General features: G+C 42.2%; 1 protein-coding gene across 1 annotated transcript in view; it reads left to right on the top strand.

Moving 5' to 3' along the window:
• LOC145414620 (uncharacterized) overlaps nt 1-19,769 on the top strand; it is a 784,070-nt gene that overhangs the window by 754,949 nt on the left and 9,352 nt on the right. Inside the window, exon 16 of the mRNA XM_080284146.1 lies at nt 7,121-7,287. Within this exon, the coding sequence (XP_080140272.1) occupies nt 7,121-7,287 (167 nt within the window). The remainder of the gene's footprint in view (nt 1-7,120; nt 7,288-19,769) is intronic.

Below are 19,769 nucleotides of genomic sequence, written 5' to 3'. Positions count from 1 at the left end.
GAACAAGAGGCTAATGAGGAAAGTGTATGTGAGTGAAGTGAAGGGGGGGAAGAGGGGGGGGGAAGGCCGAGGATGAGATGGAGGGATGGAGTTGAGAGGTATATGAGGGAAGGTGTGAGCTGGGTGAAGGGCAGTGAAATGTCAGGGACAGGATAATTTGGAGGCGATTTATTTGTGGCCACCCCTTATGGGATTAAGCTATCTGGCAATAGATACAGATTATTATATCTATCTATCGATTGCCAGACGCCTTAATCCCGTAAGGGGTGGCCACAAACAAATTGGCTCCATGTCGCCCTGTCCCCAACCGTTTTACTGCCCTGCTCCCAAATCACACCTCCCTCGCTCATATACCTCTCCATTCCATCCCTCCATCTCATCCTTGGCCTCCCCCTCCCTCATCCCCCTATCCACCCCACTCATGTACACTCTCTTTGTCAGTCTCTCACTCTCCATCCTCTCCACATCGCCAAATCACCTCAATGTGTTTCTCCTAACGCTTTCTATCACATCCACATCCACACCACTATGCATCTTCACTTCCTCATTTGTCAGTCTATCTCTTCATGCGACTCCACATGCTCCTCTCACATAACTCATTTCCACTGCTCTTACTCTTGACTTCTGTCCCTCTAACAAGTTCCAAGCTTTGCTTCCGTACATTAGAGTTGGTATCACAATACTGTCATGTAGTAACTTTTTCACTTCCATGCTCACTTCCCTGTTTCTTATCACTGCTTTCAAGGAACCAGCAACCTTTCTTCCTTGTTGTACCCTTTCAAGCACCTCACCCTCTAAACTTTCATCCTTACTCATCACACTACCCGAGTACTTTAACACACACACATCTTTCATTTCCTTCTCGTCCAACCTCACTGTACATTAACTGACTTCACTTCTCTCGAAGACCATAACTTTACTCTTCCCTGCATTCAGCTTTAGATTCCGTTTCTTACACACACTCCCAAACTCATCCACCAAGCCTTGCAGCTCCCCTTCATCTTCACTTAACAACACAGTATCATCTGCAAACAACAGTACAGGGAGTTTCCAAATGCTGCCCTCTCTCACTAGGCTATTATTATTATTATTTGGGGGTGCTCACCATCCACTCACTCGATTTAGTGCAGCTCTTGGGTGTTTGCCCTTTCCTCTCCTCCATCTATTCCTTCCTTTCTCTTCTGTCTTTCTTTACTTCATTCTTTCCTCGTCCTTCTGCTTACGGGTGACTTTACACTCCCTCTTTTATCTTTCTTTCCTTCATTCTGTCCTCTTTCTTCTGCCTGTGGGTGACTCTACACTGAGTGACAAACCCAACAATTTCCTGTACACCAGGAAACCATTTAGTTTGCTGGGTGGTAATCATATAACCAAATTATGGCACCTGGTGGTTTAGTGGGTAATTACAGCACTCCAATCGGATTGAACTGGTGAATATCCAAGGGATGGTTGGGGTTCTTGCTCACGTAATGCCACTCAGGGATGAGTGAGGCTGGTCACTCTCATCTTAAATGTTAGGACCAAATTGCCTAGCCCCAGGCTTTTACGCTCCTCATGTGGCAATGTAGGATTGGATGATGGATGGATGGATAGATTATTATTATTATTATTATTATTACTATTATTATTATTATTAACAGTATATATTGTGGTAGGTGGTGGCAACCATCATCCACTCACTTGATGTAGTGCTGCCTACTTCTTCCTTAGCCTTTATCATTCTTTTTCTGTGCCTGCCCTCCTCTCTTCCTATTTCTCCCATCTTTCCTGTCACTACTTATTGCATTTCTTTCCGTTACAGGTGGCTTTACATTGAGTGACAAGCCAAATGGTTTCCTGTAAGCCAAGAAACCATTTACAACGCTGGGTGGTAACCATATAACCAAACCATACGTGTTCCCTACGTGTCAAGTGGGTTGGTGGAGGGTTCGTGCCCCTCCCTGTAAAACAAATAACTCAAAGTCAAATGGCCACCCGGTACGGGATTATGGCGCCTGGCAATAGATAGATAGATAGGTAGATTATTATATATATGTAAATGTTTGGGTACACATTAGGCAAGCCGTAAACATATAGATTCAGACAGGTCTTGAGGTTTATGTTGACCTGGCAACCAAGTGACCCTTTGGAGTGAAGATCCATGCCTCAAACCACTGTTTCCAGCAGCACTGAGCACCCTGCCTTGCCAGGCAGACTCTGGTGTCCCTGTTCCATTTGTCTGCAGTTATACATTGACTTTGTAATACTGGCAGATTTGGGTAATGCACTGTAAAATGGGTTTACTGTAGGTATGTATACAGGTATTCTATAAAGCAAACTTTCTGAAGAACACTATGTATCATGATGTTCTGACATTTTGAGCATACACCCTCCCACAGCCGGTATGGACTGTGATAGACATATCCAACTTACTTGACTAATGAGGTGTATACAATGCTGACAGATATTTTTATTTTTATACCTGACTAAGAAATTTGGGCAAAACTTTACCAGATGCGCGTGGCGATTGCAACTGTCTCCTAACAATGTCACATTCTTCAGGAAAATAATATTTGTACAGGTACAGTATGCAACACAGTTATGATAGTTATCAGGTTATTTTGTACTACAAAAAGTGTAGAGAAAATCTATCTATCTATCTATAGCCCGACGCCCTAATCCCGCAAAGGGTGGCCGCAGACAAAACGCCTCCAAGTCACTCTGTCACCCACCATTTGACTCCCCTCCCCCCAACTCACCCCCCCCTCCCTCATATACCTCCCAACTCCATCCCTCCACCTCATCCTCGGTCTACCCCTCCCTCTCCCTCCCTCCACCTCACCTACATACACCCTCTTAGTCAGTCTTTCATTCTCCATCCTCTCCACATGTCCAAACCACCTCATTGTATTTCTCCTAATCTTTTCAACCACATCCACATCTACCCCACAACGTTCCTTCACTTCTTCATTCGTCAACCTGTCCCTCCATGTCACTCCACATGCTCCTCTCAAGTAACTCATTTCCACTGCTCTCACTCTTGACTTGTTCCCCTCTTGCAAGGTCCACGCCTCGCTTCCATACGTCAGGGTAGGGATCACAATACCATCATGCAGTGACTTCTTAACTTCCATACTCACCTCCCTGTTTCTCATCACTGCTTTCAGTGTGCCAACAACCTTCCTTCCCTGCTGTACCCTTTCATGTACTTCATCCCCCAAAGTTCCATCCTTACTCATCACACTACCCAAGTACTTGAATGCACTCACATTCTCCATATCCTCACCATCCAACCTCACTGCACACTCTGTGATTTCATTCCTCTCAAACACCATAACTTTACTTTTGTTTACATTAACTGTCAGCTTCCTCCTCCTACACACTGTCCCAAATCCATTCACCAAACCTTGCAACTCCCATTCATCTTCACACAACAATACTGTATCATCAGCAAACAGCAACACCAGAAGCTTCCAAATCTCACTCTCATTCATTAGGGCCACCCCCACATCCACTGCCCTACCTTGTACCTCCTTTACGACCCCATCCATATATATATTAAACAGCCATGGAGACATTACACACCCCTGTTTCAGTCCCACATTGAGATCATAATATGCCTATTTGGGGGTATTATTGGAAGCTGCTAGTCCACCCATGGCAGCCAGGAACTGATTAGACTCATTGATTACCGATGATCTCAGCAATGGGATGCGTCAGTGCATCAGACATTCAAATCTTAGGAAACCTAATGATCCAGCCTAACCTAACCAGACATAACCTACCTTATCCCAACAGGGTGGGTTTTACTTCCCAGATCACATTATCTTAACCATCTTGGATTGTGCACAAATACCTGTCAGGCAAGATCCCAGTCTAAGTCCTGACCTAATAAACCTAATCTAATACGACGTCTGTCCAAAAAGAATCAAACTTTTTAAAATAGCACACCAACTAGCTAGCATAGCATGATTGTGACAGGAGTGCTACTTACTGATGACTTTGATCTTTAGTTCAACACTAGCTGCATTGTGTCATGTCACTAAGTCATTGAGGTACATGCGCATGAGTGAATGTATGTTTAGTGTACTTCGTGATTTGTTGGAAGTTGAACAATGAGGGATCTTGAAGAGCAATATGCTTCCGTGAAACTCTGTGTCATATTGGGAAAAACTTTCACACAGACTCTTCAGATGCTGCAAGAGGCTTATGGGGAGGATTATTTGAACCATCCACATTGTCACAAGTGGTTCCAGCAGTTCAAATCGGAAAGAACATCCACGGAAGATGATCCCAAATCTTGACAACCTTTCATGTCAAGAGATGATGATAACATAGAGAACGGCATCTTGTGATCCGTGAAAATTGATGCCTGATTGTCTGTGAAGTTCCCGAAGCAGTAGGCATCTTTAAAAGTTTGTGCCACATGATTTTAATGTAAAAACTGAAGATACATCATGTTGCCACAAAATTTGTGTTGTGTCTGTTAATAGATGGGGAAAAAGAGAACCATGTCACAGTCAGTCAAGAGCTGTTTGATTGTTTGAATGCTGATGAAAACATTCTCATAACAGGTGAAACATGGGTGCTCTGTTACAATGTTGAAACAAAAAGACAACCATCACAGTGGGTTGCAACACTGTCACTGTGACCAAAAAAAGTATATCAGTATTGCACAAATGTGAAGATGATATTGATTGTCTTTTGTAATTAGAAAGGCATCATTCATTGTGAGTTTGTTCCACATGGTCAGATTCAATAAAGAGTTTTACTTGGACGTTGTGAAGTGTTTGAGGGAGGTAGTGTGAAGGAAAAGGCCTGAGGTGTGGACAAATAAAACTTGGATGCTGCACCACAACAATGCACCTGCTCACCCATCATTCCATATCTGTGACTTTTTGGTGAAACATAAGGCAACTATCATGCCCTAGTCACCCTACTCTCTGTATTTGGTTCCTGCAGACTTTTTTTTTTTTCCCCATAGTCGAAATCCACCTTGAAAGGTTGCCAATTTCAGACGATAGAAGTGATAGAAGAAAATTTGCCAGGTACACTTAACACATGTTCACCCTAGCACATGTACAGCCGAGGAAAGTTCTGCGTTATACACATGCCTGCCAGTTCGGACCTTTAAGCATGAGACAACCACTAGTGAAGCAGTAGCCAGACACTCAAATTTCTGGTACCACTGTGTGGAAGGGGAGAGGTTAAGAGAGGACGAAAGATGGGGGAGCTGATAGTTCCTACACCTCCCTCTTCCATCCCCATGCTTCTTACACAGTTACCATATAGATGAATGGTGGCTACTGCTTTGCTACCATTTGTCTTACTCTTTCAAAGTAGTGAGTGAGTGTATAACGCGGAACTTTCCTTGGGTGTACCTCATTGACTAAGTGACGTGGCATGATGTATCTAGTGTTAGACTAAAGTTCAAAGTTGCCAGTACACAGTGCTTCTGTCACACCCCATGACAACTAGTTGGTGTGCTATTTAAAATGTTCAGTTTTTCTTCAAAACCAAACCTAACCTAACCTAACCAAACCTAACTTAACTTAACCTAACCTAACCTAACCTAATCTAACCTAACCTAACCTAACCTAACCTAGCCAATCCTAACTTAATCAATTAAAATTAACCAAACCTAACATATCAGTAGAGAATTTGAATTTATGCCAAAAGTAAAACTTGATTTTGGAGTTTGGCAGCAAGTTTTGCTCTTGGTAGTAACCTCATTGGGGTGACGATATGTGTGATATAAACAGTTCCTTACGTATTTCACAGGTAAAATGTTAACTCCCAGACTGCAGTTAAGTTGACGGGACCAATACCCCTGTTGTGGCAATCCATACAGAAGTTACCCTTTTTCAGTGCAATAATTTTCATATTAATACACAAAATAAGAAAAAAAGAAAACATGCAAAAGAAAGCAAAACTTTTCTTCTTACCTGTGAGCATGTCAGTGAATGTTTACATGCTCCTATGATGCCGTAGAGAGAGGTGGAAGCAACGCCATTTTAGGTGTTTTTTTTGCGTTGCTGTAACTGTCCGTCACGCACCACCACCCACATTGCTGCTCACCACATTTTATTTCCCAGCCACACACTGCATCACTTTCTTTGCATCATCTTGAATGGTTCACTGAGCACTTCAAAATCATTATTTTACAAACATTATAAAATACAATAATGTGATACTAAACGGTGAAGAACTACTTCAGTAATACTGTAATAAATAATGCTAAGCTCAACGAAAGATATTTACATAGCCTGAGCCAGACATATACATTCGCCTCATATTTTAGTCACTTACACTGACATTTACTCTCTGTCACTTATTTACATTTGTTCAGTCACATTTCTAGAGGGGCTAGAAGTTGATGAGTGTCTGAAAGTCATGGTGGTGTAACATAGGTGGGTTGGTGTCACTTGGAGCGTGGTATGCTGTTCTTTTCAGAGGTTTTACAGTATATTTCACACTAGAATCACTAGAATTGCTGTCACTGTTAGATGCATACTTCCTTTTCTTTGGAATATGACCTCTAGCACCTCTTTTCTTGGTAACACCAAGCGAAGTTGAGGGCTGGGGCAAACTCATTGGATCACCTGTAGACGCCATGACTTCCTAAAGCAAACTGGGCTCATGTGGTTATGTAATGCGTGATGTGGTGTGGAGGATGCTAAAAGGACAACCTGGCAACCCAAACCATGGGCGGATGAATACACAAAGTACCCGCGCCAAAATACAGGGCGTAACTTTTGCTCAATTTGTGGATTTTTAAAAGAACATCACAGCCTGTCGATCAGACCTTTCAAAAGGAACGTTGCAGCCGAGGGGTTAAAAATGCCCCGTATCTGTGGTAATCTATGGAACATAACAAGCAACCTGTATTAGACCAAGACCAGTTTCAATGGAAAGTAAGGAAAGTCTGTACCTGTGTGGCAAAAAATTAATGAACTTTGTATGAGACAGAATGACGAATCTCTTATGATTCAGGAAAAAAGTTTTCTTTTTTTGTGCCCACTGCAGTCAAAGTATATCACTTTATTGGGATTTGGGATCAGGTAATATAGGTAGGTAAGTAATGGATATTGAGACAGATGGTAATGGGTAAACTAAGGATTGCTGTGTTATGTTTTCTCAGATCTCGCCTGGAGAGTCAGAGTTATTCAGTGGATGACCCTGAACTGTGCTCCCAGTCCTCTGGTGTGATGACCCCTACCACCCCTGGGGCACTCCACCCTCCCAGGGTTGCCCTGCCGCACACGCTCCACAGACGTGGTTCACTGCCAACGGATTTCTTTTACTCAGGTCAGTAATGGAACCTACCATACTCAGATAATTTTGTTTTCACTTTGAAGTACAGTTCCACTTCTTTATAAATTGGGCTATTGGTTTCAGAAGAACAGAAAATACCCACCCTCCTTGCTCACTCACCCCTCCCACCCACTCCCCCATTCACCCAACCCACCCTCACAGCCACCTCACCCACCCTGGCCACCCACCCATTCATTAACTCACAGATCCACACTGCTCACTCATCCACTCACTCACCCACCTACCCATGGATCCACCATGTCCATCTATATGTAAATGATATTGATGAAGGATTATGTTGTCAAATTTCAAAATTAGCTGATGATACTGAAATAGGTAACAGAGCAGATACAGCACTGCAAAGGCAGGCAATTCAGAGAGATCTTGATCAACTATTTAACTAGGCTCAAGTTTGGCAAATAGATTTCAGTATTCACAAATGCAGAGTACTAAACATTGGCAGTAAAAATGTAAGAGCTAGTTATAGTATTACTAATGTCCAACTTGATAGGGTAAACTACGAGAAAGACTTAGGAGTTATAATAACAAACGATTTGAAACCAAGCAAACAATGCACAGAAGCTGTGAAAAAAGCCATTAAATTGATTGTATTTGCAGGTAGAGCATTTGAATATAAATCCGATAATATCATCCTCACTTTATATAATTCCTTAGTACGCCCGCACTTGGAGTATTGTGTTCAGTTCTGGTCACTGTATTATAAAAAGGATATGGAAAAGCTTGAAAGAGTGCAGCGAAAGATGACAAAGATGATACCTCGATTGAGAAATAAGCCGTATGAGGAACATTTAGAAGCCCTGAATCTATTTACTCTAACTAAACGGAGGTTACGAGGAGATCTGATTCAATCAGTCAATCAATCAATCATTTCCTGTGGCACCCCACGGGATGCATAGGGTCTCAATGAACTCTCTCCACCAATATTTGTCTCTTGCCATCTCCTTCAGGTCCCACCAACACTCCTCTCCTGCTTCTTTTTTCATTGTCCTCAACCAGGTTTCCCTCGGCCTACCTCTACCTCTTCTTCCTCTAGCAATCCACTCTGGCACATCCTGTATTAAACAACCTTCTTTTCTGTATATGTGCCCCAGCCACTTCCAGCGAGACAGTCTCACATATTCATTAACTGGTTCCACTCTCGTAATATCCCTTACTCTTTCATTTGTAACTCTGTCTTGCCACTTTACCCCAAGAATCCTTCTCAGTATTTTATTCTCAAATCCTAATTCTTTCTGATCTGTTGCAATTGTACTGTACCATGACTCATGCCCGTAAATTAAAATGGGTCTAACCATGGACTTGTAAATTTTCACTTTAGTATGTACCAAAAGCATCTTATTATTCCAAACAGATTTCAACATTCCAACAGCTCGCCAAGCCTGTCTAATCCTCTCCTCAATTTCATTGTTTAATGATCCATTAGATGATACAATCATTCCCAGATATTTAAAGTTTTCTACATTCTTCACCACTTTATTCCCAATTACGCAATCGATTTGGTTCTCCACGTTCATATTAATAATTTCAGTCTTTCCACAATTTATTACCAATCCCACTTTTTCTCCTTCCTCCACCAGACAATCGAGCATCCTCTGCATCTCGTAAATACTTCCGCAAATCAGTACAATATCATCAGCATAGTCCAAATCCATCAGCTTCTTATTTTCTTTCCATTTAATTCCTGCACCTGTTCTCCTTACAACCTTTTTCATAACATAATCCATAACCAAAACAAACAACAATGGCGAAAGAACTCCTCCTTGAATCACTCCTGACCTAACTTGAAATGGATCACTCAAAGAACCACCCACCATTACCTTACAAAAAGTACCTTCATGCAGGCTTCTAATAATATTTACAAACTTTTCTGGTATACCATAGAATCTCATAATTTTCAACATAGCTCCACGTGAAACACTATCAAACGCCTTTTCAAAATCCACAAAACACATGTTAAGTGGCATTTTCATCTCATTAGCTTGTTGCATTAAATGCCTTACAATATAAATCTGATCATTACAACCTCGACCCTTTCTAAATCCCGCTTGTTCTTCTCTTAAAATTTTTATCAATTACTGGCTCTATTCTGTTCAACAAGATTTTGGAAAAGACTTTTGCAACTACAGGTGTCAAAGTTATCCCCCTCCAATTGCCACACACACTTAAATCTCCCTTTTTTGGTATTTTTATAATCACTCCATTTTTCCACTCTTCTGGAATTCCACCATTATCCCAAGCCACATTAAAAAGTTTCAAAAGTGCATTCATCAACTCGTCATTTTCCACCTTAAGCATTTCAGGGAATATTCCATCCTCACCTGGAGCCTTAAAATTCTTTAACTCTTTTATAGATTTTGCTACCTCTTCCAAAGTTATATCCCCTGTTTCTATCTGCAAATCTCTCTCGGCTGGCAAAATGTCCTCTTCAGCTGGGATTGGTCTATTTAGAACAGATTCAAAGTGCTCTTTCCATCTTCCTTTTATATCCAAATCTTTAGTCATCAAATTACCATTTCTATCTCGTACAGGTATTTCCTTCCTTCTCTTTTCAGTCCCAGTTAACTCCTTTATGGCCTGATACGCTGCTCTTGTGCTCTGACCGTCATTTTTACTTAATTTGATTTCTGTCTCTGTCGCCTTTTCATCATATAGTTTCCTCTTATCACGTCTAACGAGTCTTTTTACTTCAGAATGTAAACTCCAATACTTTGCTCTAAGTACTTCAACTACCTGGCCATCAGCATGTTGTTCTTCACTTCTTAACTTAGCCTCTTTCCTTTTCTGAATTACATTCCATGTTTCATCTGACATCCACTTTTTCCTTCTCTGATTCAAGTATTTAAAATATTCAAAGGACATGATAACATGGCTGTTGATAAATACAGTAATCCCTCCACTATCCGACGTAATAGAGACAAAGGCATGTCCGGAAAATGGTCCCGTCCTGATAGTAGTCACCTGCCTACTGGACTGGTACTTCAGGGCCTCTAATCCAGCCTAACTTTGAAAGCCACCTAAATAACTCCCTACTGGACATGCATAGCACCTATTTAAGACCCTATTCACACCAATAATGGACATAAAGCATGAAATAAATGAAAGGAACCCAAGAATGAGGAAATAGAAGTGACTGTACCACAGCCAGGGTACTTACAGCACATCTATGGCCACCTTCTTAAGGCTTTGGCAGTGGTGAAAATGCTCTTGAAGCACATACAGTAATCCAGTGTTGTGGTGCACTTACAGTAATTCTTTGCACTGTGAGTTATAATTGTTTAACACTGCACATTGTTGATTGCACCATGCCAGTTTTAACTGCCAATTTCAATGGCCAGGTTTGCATTCCACAGTTAATCCTTTGCACTCTAAATTCTAATTTCTTAACACTGCACAACACTGTAAATTCCCGTGTGTTCTAGTGGCGAGGTATTGCAGTTTATTCACACACAAAAAAACGAGTACGTTTGGCATCCACTACGATTAACATCCACTCACCATCGAAGTTGAGCAGTCACTGTTGTTGATGGGGAAACACAGTCGTCAGATCGCAACAGCCACATTACCAAACCCCTCCATTTTCATTACCAAATTTAACTCTTCATTACCTTCGTAAAGCTAGCATTTAACCTTCACTAATTATATATAGAAGTGGAAATACATGTACAGTACCTTCGCGTCCAACACGGTAATATTGTCATGCATGGGTCCCGTGTTGGACCAAAAACGTGTTGGACAAACAACAGAGCTTATGGGGAAAAATGAATTATGTCAGCAACCCTAGGAAAAGTCACCCTAAATACCTACCATATACCTAAACATATATTGGTACTACTGTAATTATAATAAATGGTACTGTACTATGAATGATAACTAACCTTTTAGGACAGTGTTGGTGGGCTTGCTGGGAATGGAAGGTGATATCCGAAGCTGTAGGTAGTCCTACTGGGTCCCTGGAGGATGGCTGCTGGCGTCACTAGCGGGTAATGGCTGCTGCTCCTCCTCAACCTCCCTCATAAATCCTTTGAAATTCCTCTCCCCTTTCTTCTGCCTCTCGATGAATTCTAGCTTGGTGGCCTGAGGGAGGTGCCACTGCTTCCTGGGGTTCTCAGAAGGCTTCCTAGGCATCGTGAGCAGGGTAAAATGCAGTAGCAAGGGCAGAAAATGCAGCGAGAATAAAGCACCGTCCAATGTGAATTATGTGACTGAATGGCACTGTGGCGGGAGACATTTAAACAAAACATCACATGAGAGCAAAAGTGTTTTTCATTGGGCGACATCACGATCACGTCATGATAGCGGGTGGGGGAGTTTACTTGATCGGAAGTTTTGATTGGCTGTCAGCGTCACGGGAATGTCCAGGATGACCGTGTTGGACCAGGGGTGATCGTGCTAGAGGCGAACTCTGCGGATTTCGCCCACTTCTCGGAGCTCCGTCAGTGTTATGCTTACGCACTCGTTTTACAGTACTTAAATCGTATTAAATTGTACTAATGTTTTGCTCTCCATGCTGGACACAAATCGTGCTGGACAAACGTGTGTTGGACGCGAGGGTACTGTATTCACTTTCCTTATAATTAATGGCATGTTGATTATTTTCATGCTATGTAGGCTTGCAGATTAATCAGAGAAAGCAGACAATCCACCATCTTCATCCTGTGTATCCTCATACATGTGAAAAATCCATTTGGTAATGCATTACAGTAAACCCCCGCTATAATGCAGTTCAGATATTGCCGGTTCACTTTATCACAGGATTTTCATTGGAACCTAACTATTTTTACATTGCGGGAAACCCCGCCTCATCACTGTTTCCACAAAGCCTACTACGGCTATTTTTAGGGTACAGTACATATTTTACATCTTTATTTTCAGTACTGTATTCTGAAATGGATATGTTTATGGTATTTTACATCTTTATTTATTCTAGAATATTAATAGCTGTATTAATTAAAATAATAATTAAAAATCGGCTAATATATTTGATAAAATACAAGCGAAATCGTGGCGTGGGGTGAGGAAATACCCAGACTCATTGGTAGGTGGCACACAATTGGCTGGAGCCTTACCAGTAGCCAATCCAAACACGCTTTACATTTTTACTTGCCGCTGATTGGCTGCTGCCGACGCGCCATCCTCAAAGAAAGGAGCGGGATCGCACCGCACCACCATACCGCACCTCCCAGTTTACCGCGTATTCCTGCCTCAGCTACATCACCGTGCCCACTTCAGCCTTTCACCACTTGTTTTTGCCGCTTTCTCCTGGTTTTCTGAAGCCCCTGCAATGCAGTACAGTACAGTACTGTACAGTACTGTTACTTTATGCAGGTAAGCCCTTAATTCACGCGAGGGTTACATTCCCAGACCCTTCGCTTATACATTCTGCCCTTGTGTGCACAATTACATATTTCTACTAAGTATATTACATCTGAATAATACTGTTTATGCACTACATACATCTTATAAACTACCATAAAGTATGAAAAACAACAAAAATGTAAGAAATTTAACACTGAAACCTGACAAGCACAGGCCTAGGTGGAGACACTTCAGCAGTCTGGTGCACAAACTCTCACTGCCTCCCATATGCTACATTCTGCCTTCTTTATTGTCCAAACAGTTGACTCATTCACTCCAAACATACGGTTCTGAGCCAGTTCACAGGCATAGGTGGAGACACTTCAGCACAATCTGGTGCACTAGACCACACTGACTCCCGTTTAGTCCCGTATGCTGTGTTCTGTCTTCTTTATTATAAGAACAGTTGACTCACCCCAAACACACGGTTCAGAGACAATTCACCATCAAGTCAATTCACCATCAAAACATGGATGATTCCCTGTCATTCTATAAATATACTTATTATTGATTAATTAATACTTTAATAACTAATTTTCAGGGGGATTTTATAACTCATATAAGTAAAAAACTAGTGTGCTGTACTTGCTGAATAAACTGGTATGTAAATAAATGATGGGGAATTGTCCTGACGGAGAATTGTCGCCGACATTCCTCCCTTAAGTTTGTCCAACTCTTTAACTTTCTCTGTCAGCAACATCACTTTACTAGTCTGTTTTGGTGTGTTACCACATGCATCATTAGCACTACGCTTAGGCCCCATGTTGACAGACAAGGCAAGCAATCACTGGAAGGCAGAAAAATAAGCCACAAATAATGATTTGCGAGTCACACATGGTTCGACCATCGGATTCAAACTAACTGTGTGGTGCATGGTAGACCGACCTCCCACACTCACACACACACACACACACACATATGTATGCACACGGGCAGCAGGTAGGCATTTTTATGTTTTATTTATTTCTCTTGTATATTAAAATGATTTATTTGAATACTATAATTTTATGTTTTAATTATTGTACGAAAAATTCGTGGATAACCGAAATCTCGTGAAAAAAGTTCGCGTGAATTAAGGGCTTACCTGTACTTGCGTGTCGCTTACCGCCCGCAGAAATGTCGTCATAGGCGTCCTCTCAAGAGCTGCACAACTAATATACACCTTGTACTGAACTTCGTGATCATCATCATCTTCAATTCATCTCGTTCATCATCAGTGAGTACCCGTACTGGTTTTTCTTATCCATAGACAATAAATAGCCATTTTAGGGATAGCGTCGATACATCGCGGATTTTTGCTTATCGCGGGTGCCTTTGGAACATAACCCCGCAATAAAGTGAGGGTTTACTGTATTCTGATTCATTACCAAACGAATTTTTCATTACGAAATTGGCCCACATTTGGTAATGAAAAATACCGAATGGCAACCCTGACAGGGGAGGGGGGAGGGAGGAGGAAGGAAGGGGTGAAGGGGCCATGGTGTAACAGCTGCTCGGCGCCACGCAGCACTTTCAAATTACCAGGAGGAAAAAAAGTCGGATTTTTTTCTAATTTTTTGCGGTTTCTGGGCAATTTTGGGAATATAGGTCCCTGGACCAAAATGTCCGGTAAGTGGGGTGTCCGGAAAGTGGGCGTCCGGATAGTATAGGGATTACTGTACTTCACAGTTGATCACTCGAATTATACTAGAGGCAGTGGGCTTGAAATAGTTGGTAAATGATTCCAGTCGCATGCAGCTAAGCATTTCTTCTTTAATAGAGTTGTAAATACATGGGATAAATTGCCGTCCAATGCAGTAAATTGTAATACAGTAATGACTTTTAACCCTTTAACCGCGGGGCGTCACTTTTGTGATGCTCGGCCACAATGGATCATACCGCGGGGCGTCACTTTTGTGATTCTGTGTTATTTTGAATTATCCCGGGCTCTCAAGTGGTGGCTTGTATCATCTATCAGTACTGCCAATGTCCAACACTAGTCAGCACTTGAAATCTCATCTGTACTCCCATCCATTGTTGACATTTTAGTGATTTTACCCCTTTCGTGACTCCCCTCCCTACCTGCCCTCCATTATCCTCTCCTCTCACCTCCCACGCCGCCCTGCGCTACGGAAATTTCCCCCTGATTTTTCCACAGATTTCATCCATTGAAATAAGCCCTATGCCCTATATTTTTACCAAATAATATATACCAAAAAAAAAACAGGTAAGTGATAGTGTTATACTCCAGAAATTGGCTAATTATCACCTGACAAAACCTCACGTGCATTCATTCGCTACATTACCACGGTAATTTCCCCTTTGATTTATGCCTTGTAATCGATGTCTGTAATAAAAATATATATCAGAAAGGAAGGGAGAATCCTAACTGACATTTACATTCACCTGGAACTACTTACAGTAATCCCGCATATTTCGCGGTAGTTACGTTCTTGTAACCCCCGCGAAAAGTCAATTCCGCGAATACTCTATTAACAATTGAAAACTTGCACTTGTGTCCACCATGCTGCCCATCACACAGTCCATGTCCATACTGATTGCGAGACAATTCGCCGTCAGACAATTCCCCGTCAAAACATGGACGATTCCCCTTCAGAACAATTCGCACCCTGGACGATTCCCCGCCATTCTATAAATATACTAATCAATACTTTCATCAATATACTTATTATTAATTAATCAATACTTTAATAACTATATTTCAGGGGGATCCAGCAAAGTCTATGTTCAGTAGCGTAGGTTCTGGATATTATTTATTAGTTGCACCTTTAGTCAATAATTAACTTGTTTCTTCCTCGCTGTAGTCGCCTTTGAATTATATTCTAGCGTCACCCATAGCTATCTTCATTAATGAAGGCGAATTGTTTTGTGTTTGTTGTGACTGCGAATTGTCCCGAAACCTCCATACTCATCCCGAAATACCTTCTTACAAGATTGAAAGCACATACTCCATTATGAAGGAAAAACGTAAACACCGTACTGTAATACACAATTATCTACACATTTATTAACAAAACAGTACAAAATAAAAAGATGCATTAACTGGTGATAGCAAACACTCGCACGGTCGTTTCTTAGCTTGTCCAGTAACACAATTTTCTCTGCTAAGGTCATAACTTGGTCGTTTTGTCACTTTGGAGTTCTTACTAATTGTATTATTAGCCTTTGGTGAGGCTGGCTTACGTCCTGGGGCCATGTGGAAAGCAAGTGGGAGGCAAGAGGCTCATATCATAGTGTGGTTACAACCACAACAGCCACTTAAGGCAGTCAGGCGTGGACTGAAGAATACGGGACAGAGAGCAGTGTTGCCATATCCAAACAACGAAATTATGCTAGGGCAATGAAAAAAATTATGCTAGATTGAGCATATTTGTTCCAAGTAAAAAATGAATTATGCTAACTTGAAGCTAAATGATAAAATTCTACACATATTCGTGCAACATATTAATTATGTATTGTTTACTATGAAAATATTAAAATGAACCTACATACAGTAAGAGGATAAATATCGGTATCTACCCATACTGCTTTTTCCCACGAAACTTATGTTTTTCTGATGGATTTTGATGTGATTCGTTCGATTTTGAGCATCATTTCCGTCGGAAATAGCCAGATTTTGAGATATGACCCCCCCCCTCATCCCCTTGAAATAATGAGGGATCTTTGGGGAATCGGGGGTTATAGGGAGGGGGGAAAACACAGAAAATGATCATTTCCAACTGAAATGAAGCTGAAAATCGAATGATCATACCAAAACCCATCAGAAAAACCTAGGTTTCATGGGTAAAGTACAAAGCTCAAACTTATCCTAACCTAACCGAACCTAACCTAAAACCTAACCTAACCTAACCTAATCCAACCTAACCTAACCTAACCTAATCCAACCCAACCAAGCCCAAACTGAAAGTAACCAACTATTCAAACATCTTCTTACCTTATTCGTCTCTCTCTCTCTCTCTCTCTCTCTCTCTCTCTCTCTCTCTGATTTGTAGCTTTTATAATATTATTCTAAAAATATTCCATTCCATTCTAAATTATGCTAGAATGATTCTAAAACTTCTAATATGCTAAAAAATATTCCAGACTCGAAAATTTGATCAAAATTATGCTAAAAGAATAAAATTATGCTAGATATGGTAACACTGGCAGAGGGGCCACGGGAAAGGGACAGAGGGTGGCGTGAGTTTACCGCGCTACAATTGGAAGCTGCGGGAATTTCAAATTTTTTTTTTTCTGTATATTCAAGGATATTTTTGTTGAACTTATTAATGCTAAGAAAATCCGCGAGAGGGCAAAACCGTAGACAAAAAATCCGCATAAAATGCGGGATTACTGTATTTCTTTATTTATTGCCGAGATTTTCTACCTATAAAAAATTAGCCTGTAAGTTAGCAGCAGTCAGCCTAAAGTGTCATTGTCAACCCTTCCCTTCTCAGATAAGCCGCGGCATTTAGTTCCTTGTCCTCCACTGTGGAGACAACATGTCGCACTCGCGCCCCACCATTCCTGCCGCTTCTGCGCCCATTGCAAAGGGCCCCGTGACTTCTACTCCAAAGAAAAGTGTTGAGGCAAGCAGGAAAGGCCTCAGTGACTCTGCAGTGGCACGAGAACTTGCAGAATTGTCCATGATAATGATGGACAGTGACTATGACGATTCGGGTGAATCGTGTGATGAGCCGGGTGAGGTTATCGCGCCAGAAACAGCGACAACAAGTGCTTCAACAAGTGAATCAGTGTCTAGCTCCAAGGGAAAGGAGCCTTTAGTGCAGGAAGGACAAGAATTTGGGAAGGGAGTGAAGAGGCGGCGTGTTAGCCCCAGAACAATGCCCCCACGTGACCCAGCCCGCCATGAGTCACGAGTGCATTCACCTCCCCGTTCCCCAAGCCCCGCTTTACTCATCTCGTCATCATCGTCGGCTGAGTTATCTCCAGAGTCTTCGTCGTCGGAGTCACCACCAGCATCAACAGTGAAGGCAGGCTGTAGAGGTAGAGGTAGATCTAAGAGAGTGAAAAGTAGTGTAGCTAGTAGGGTAAGGGCTGCTAGTGCTGTACGGCAACCTAGGGTCAGTGAGAGTGACCTTGACAGAGATAAGCTTCCCTCACAGCCAACCTCCACCACCACCACCACCACCCGCCCTCCACCGCCACGACAGGGAATCCTGGACGCCTTCGCGTGGACGGAAGGGTCAGATTTTGTCCCCGAAAATCTGGTTTTCGATGAGAGCTCCTCAGGAGTTCAGCCTGCCTTCACTATGGACGAAAATGCTGAGTGTGTCGACTACCTTTTGGCCTTCCTAGATGACGAAGTCATGCAGCACATATGTGATGAGACCAACAGGTACGAATCACAACGTGCTGCTAGTGGTACAGGTGCAGCCAAGATGCAACAGTGGTCCATGCTGGGAGTGCAGGAGCTGTATGTGTTCTTTGCCCTCATGCTTCTTATGCCACACTCCAAGAAGCATGAGTTGGAAGAATACTGGTCCATGGACCCCTTACTACCCTCACCCACCTTCAATAAGTACATGGCCAGAGATCGCTTCCGGAACATCATGGGAAACCTGCACTTTGCCGACAATGATGTACCTTCCCAAACCGACCCACTCTGGAAGATCCGGGAGATTCTGAACAGAATGAAGGATAAGTTCATGTCATTCTTCCACCCATTTCAGAAGGTTGTCATTGATGAATCCTTGGTTTTGTTCAGAGGACGTCTTCGGTTTGTTCAGTACATTCCAAGCAAACGCCATCGCTTTGGAATTAAGTTCTTTGTACTGTGTGACTGTAAGACGGGGTACATCCTTGACTTCGTCATATATTCAGCCAGCACTGTCGATCTCGATAAAACTCACCCCCTTGGCTTCTCAGGCTGTGTAGTGAAAGTGCTCCTAGAAAAGTATTTTGGTGGGAATCATGTGCTGTATACAGACAACTACTATACAGCACCGAAACTTGCCAAATACCTTTCTGACCACGGCATTGGCTCCTGCGGCACTGTGAAAAGTAATCGTGCCAACTTCCCCAAATTCCCAGAGGCGGGAACCTCGCAGCGAGGAGACGTGCACCTACGCAAGTGTGAGAAGATGCTGGCAATACGGTGGCATGACAAGAGAGTCGTGCACATGCTCACCACCGTACATAAGGGGGAGATGAGAGACAGTGGGAAGGTCGACCGTAGGACAGGCGAACCTGTGATGAAACCTGATGCTGTGTTGGACTATAATATCAACATGTGGCTGGTGGACAAGTCCGACATGATGATTGGTGAGATTGACTGCCTCAGGAAGAATACTAGGTGGTACAGGAAAGTTTTTCTGCATCTCATAGATATGACGATGCTGAACGCCTTCATCCTGTACAAGATGAAGGTAAAGCCACCCAAGTCCTTCTCCCAGAGGTTGTTCGCCAGGACTTGTGTCCAGCAGCTGCTGGAAAGATATGGTAGGGTGCAAGCAGCAACTCCAAGGCGCCATCCAGTTACACTTCCCGACCGACTTGAGCAGAGGGCGTATATGGATCGGCACCGACTTGAGCTAATGCCTGCCACAGGGAAAAGGAAGGCTGCGATTTGCAGGTGTCAGGTATGTGCGCATACCACACGCCGCACACCTGAGCATAAACGCACCTCTTGGCAGTGCGCTGAGTGCCAGGTTCCCCTCTGTGTTACCTGCTTCTTCGATTATCACAGCCAGAAGCAGTTCTAACAGTGCAAGTGTGGAAGCAGAATTATTTGGAAATAATGTGTAAATAATGTGTAAATATTGTGTAAATAGCAGGTGAAAGCAATGGATGTTCAGTTCATATGATTGAACAATGTATTATAGTTTTATCTTACTGAAAGTGACAGTGAATAACATAGTGTAAGTAAAATAGCAGGGTAAATATTGAAAATAGAATAGAAAATGTAAATAGTAATGTAAGTAATTAGTAATATAAGAATATGAGTACAAATAATTTATGTTATAACAATGAGAGTGAATCCGTGGCTCTCTGCGTATTTTACTGACTGAAAAATTGAATGACTTCAGTGACAGTAAACTAATACGACTGAAGGAAACTTATGGAGAAAGACTCCAGATATATATAAGTGTGATATAGTA

Source organism: Coenobita brevimanus, chromosome 100 (genome assembly GCF_032717465.1).
Source record: "Coenobita brevimanus isolate Jiangsu-jjx chromosome 100, ASM3271746v2, whole genome shotgun sequence".
Taxonomy (NCBI): Eukaryota; Metazoa; Arthropoda; class Malacostraca; order Decapoda; family Coenobitidae; genus Coenobita; species Coenobita brevimanus.
The sequence above is the reverse complement of the archived record's forward strand: the minus strand, read 5'-3'. Positions and strand labels throughout refer to the sequence as shown.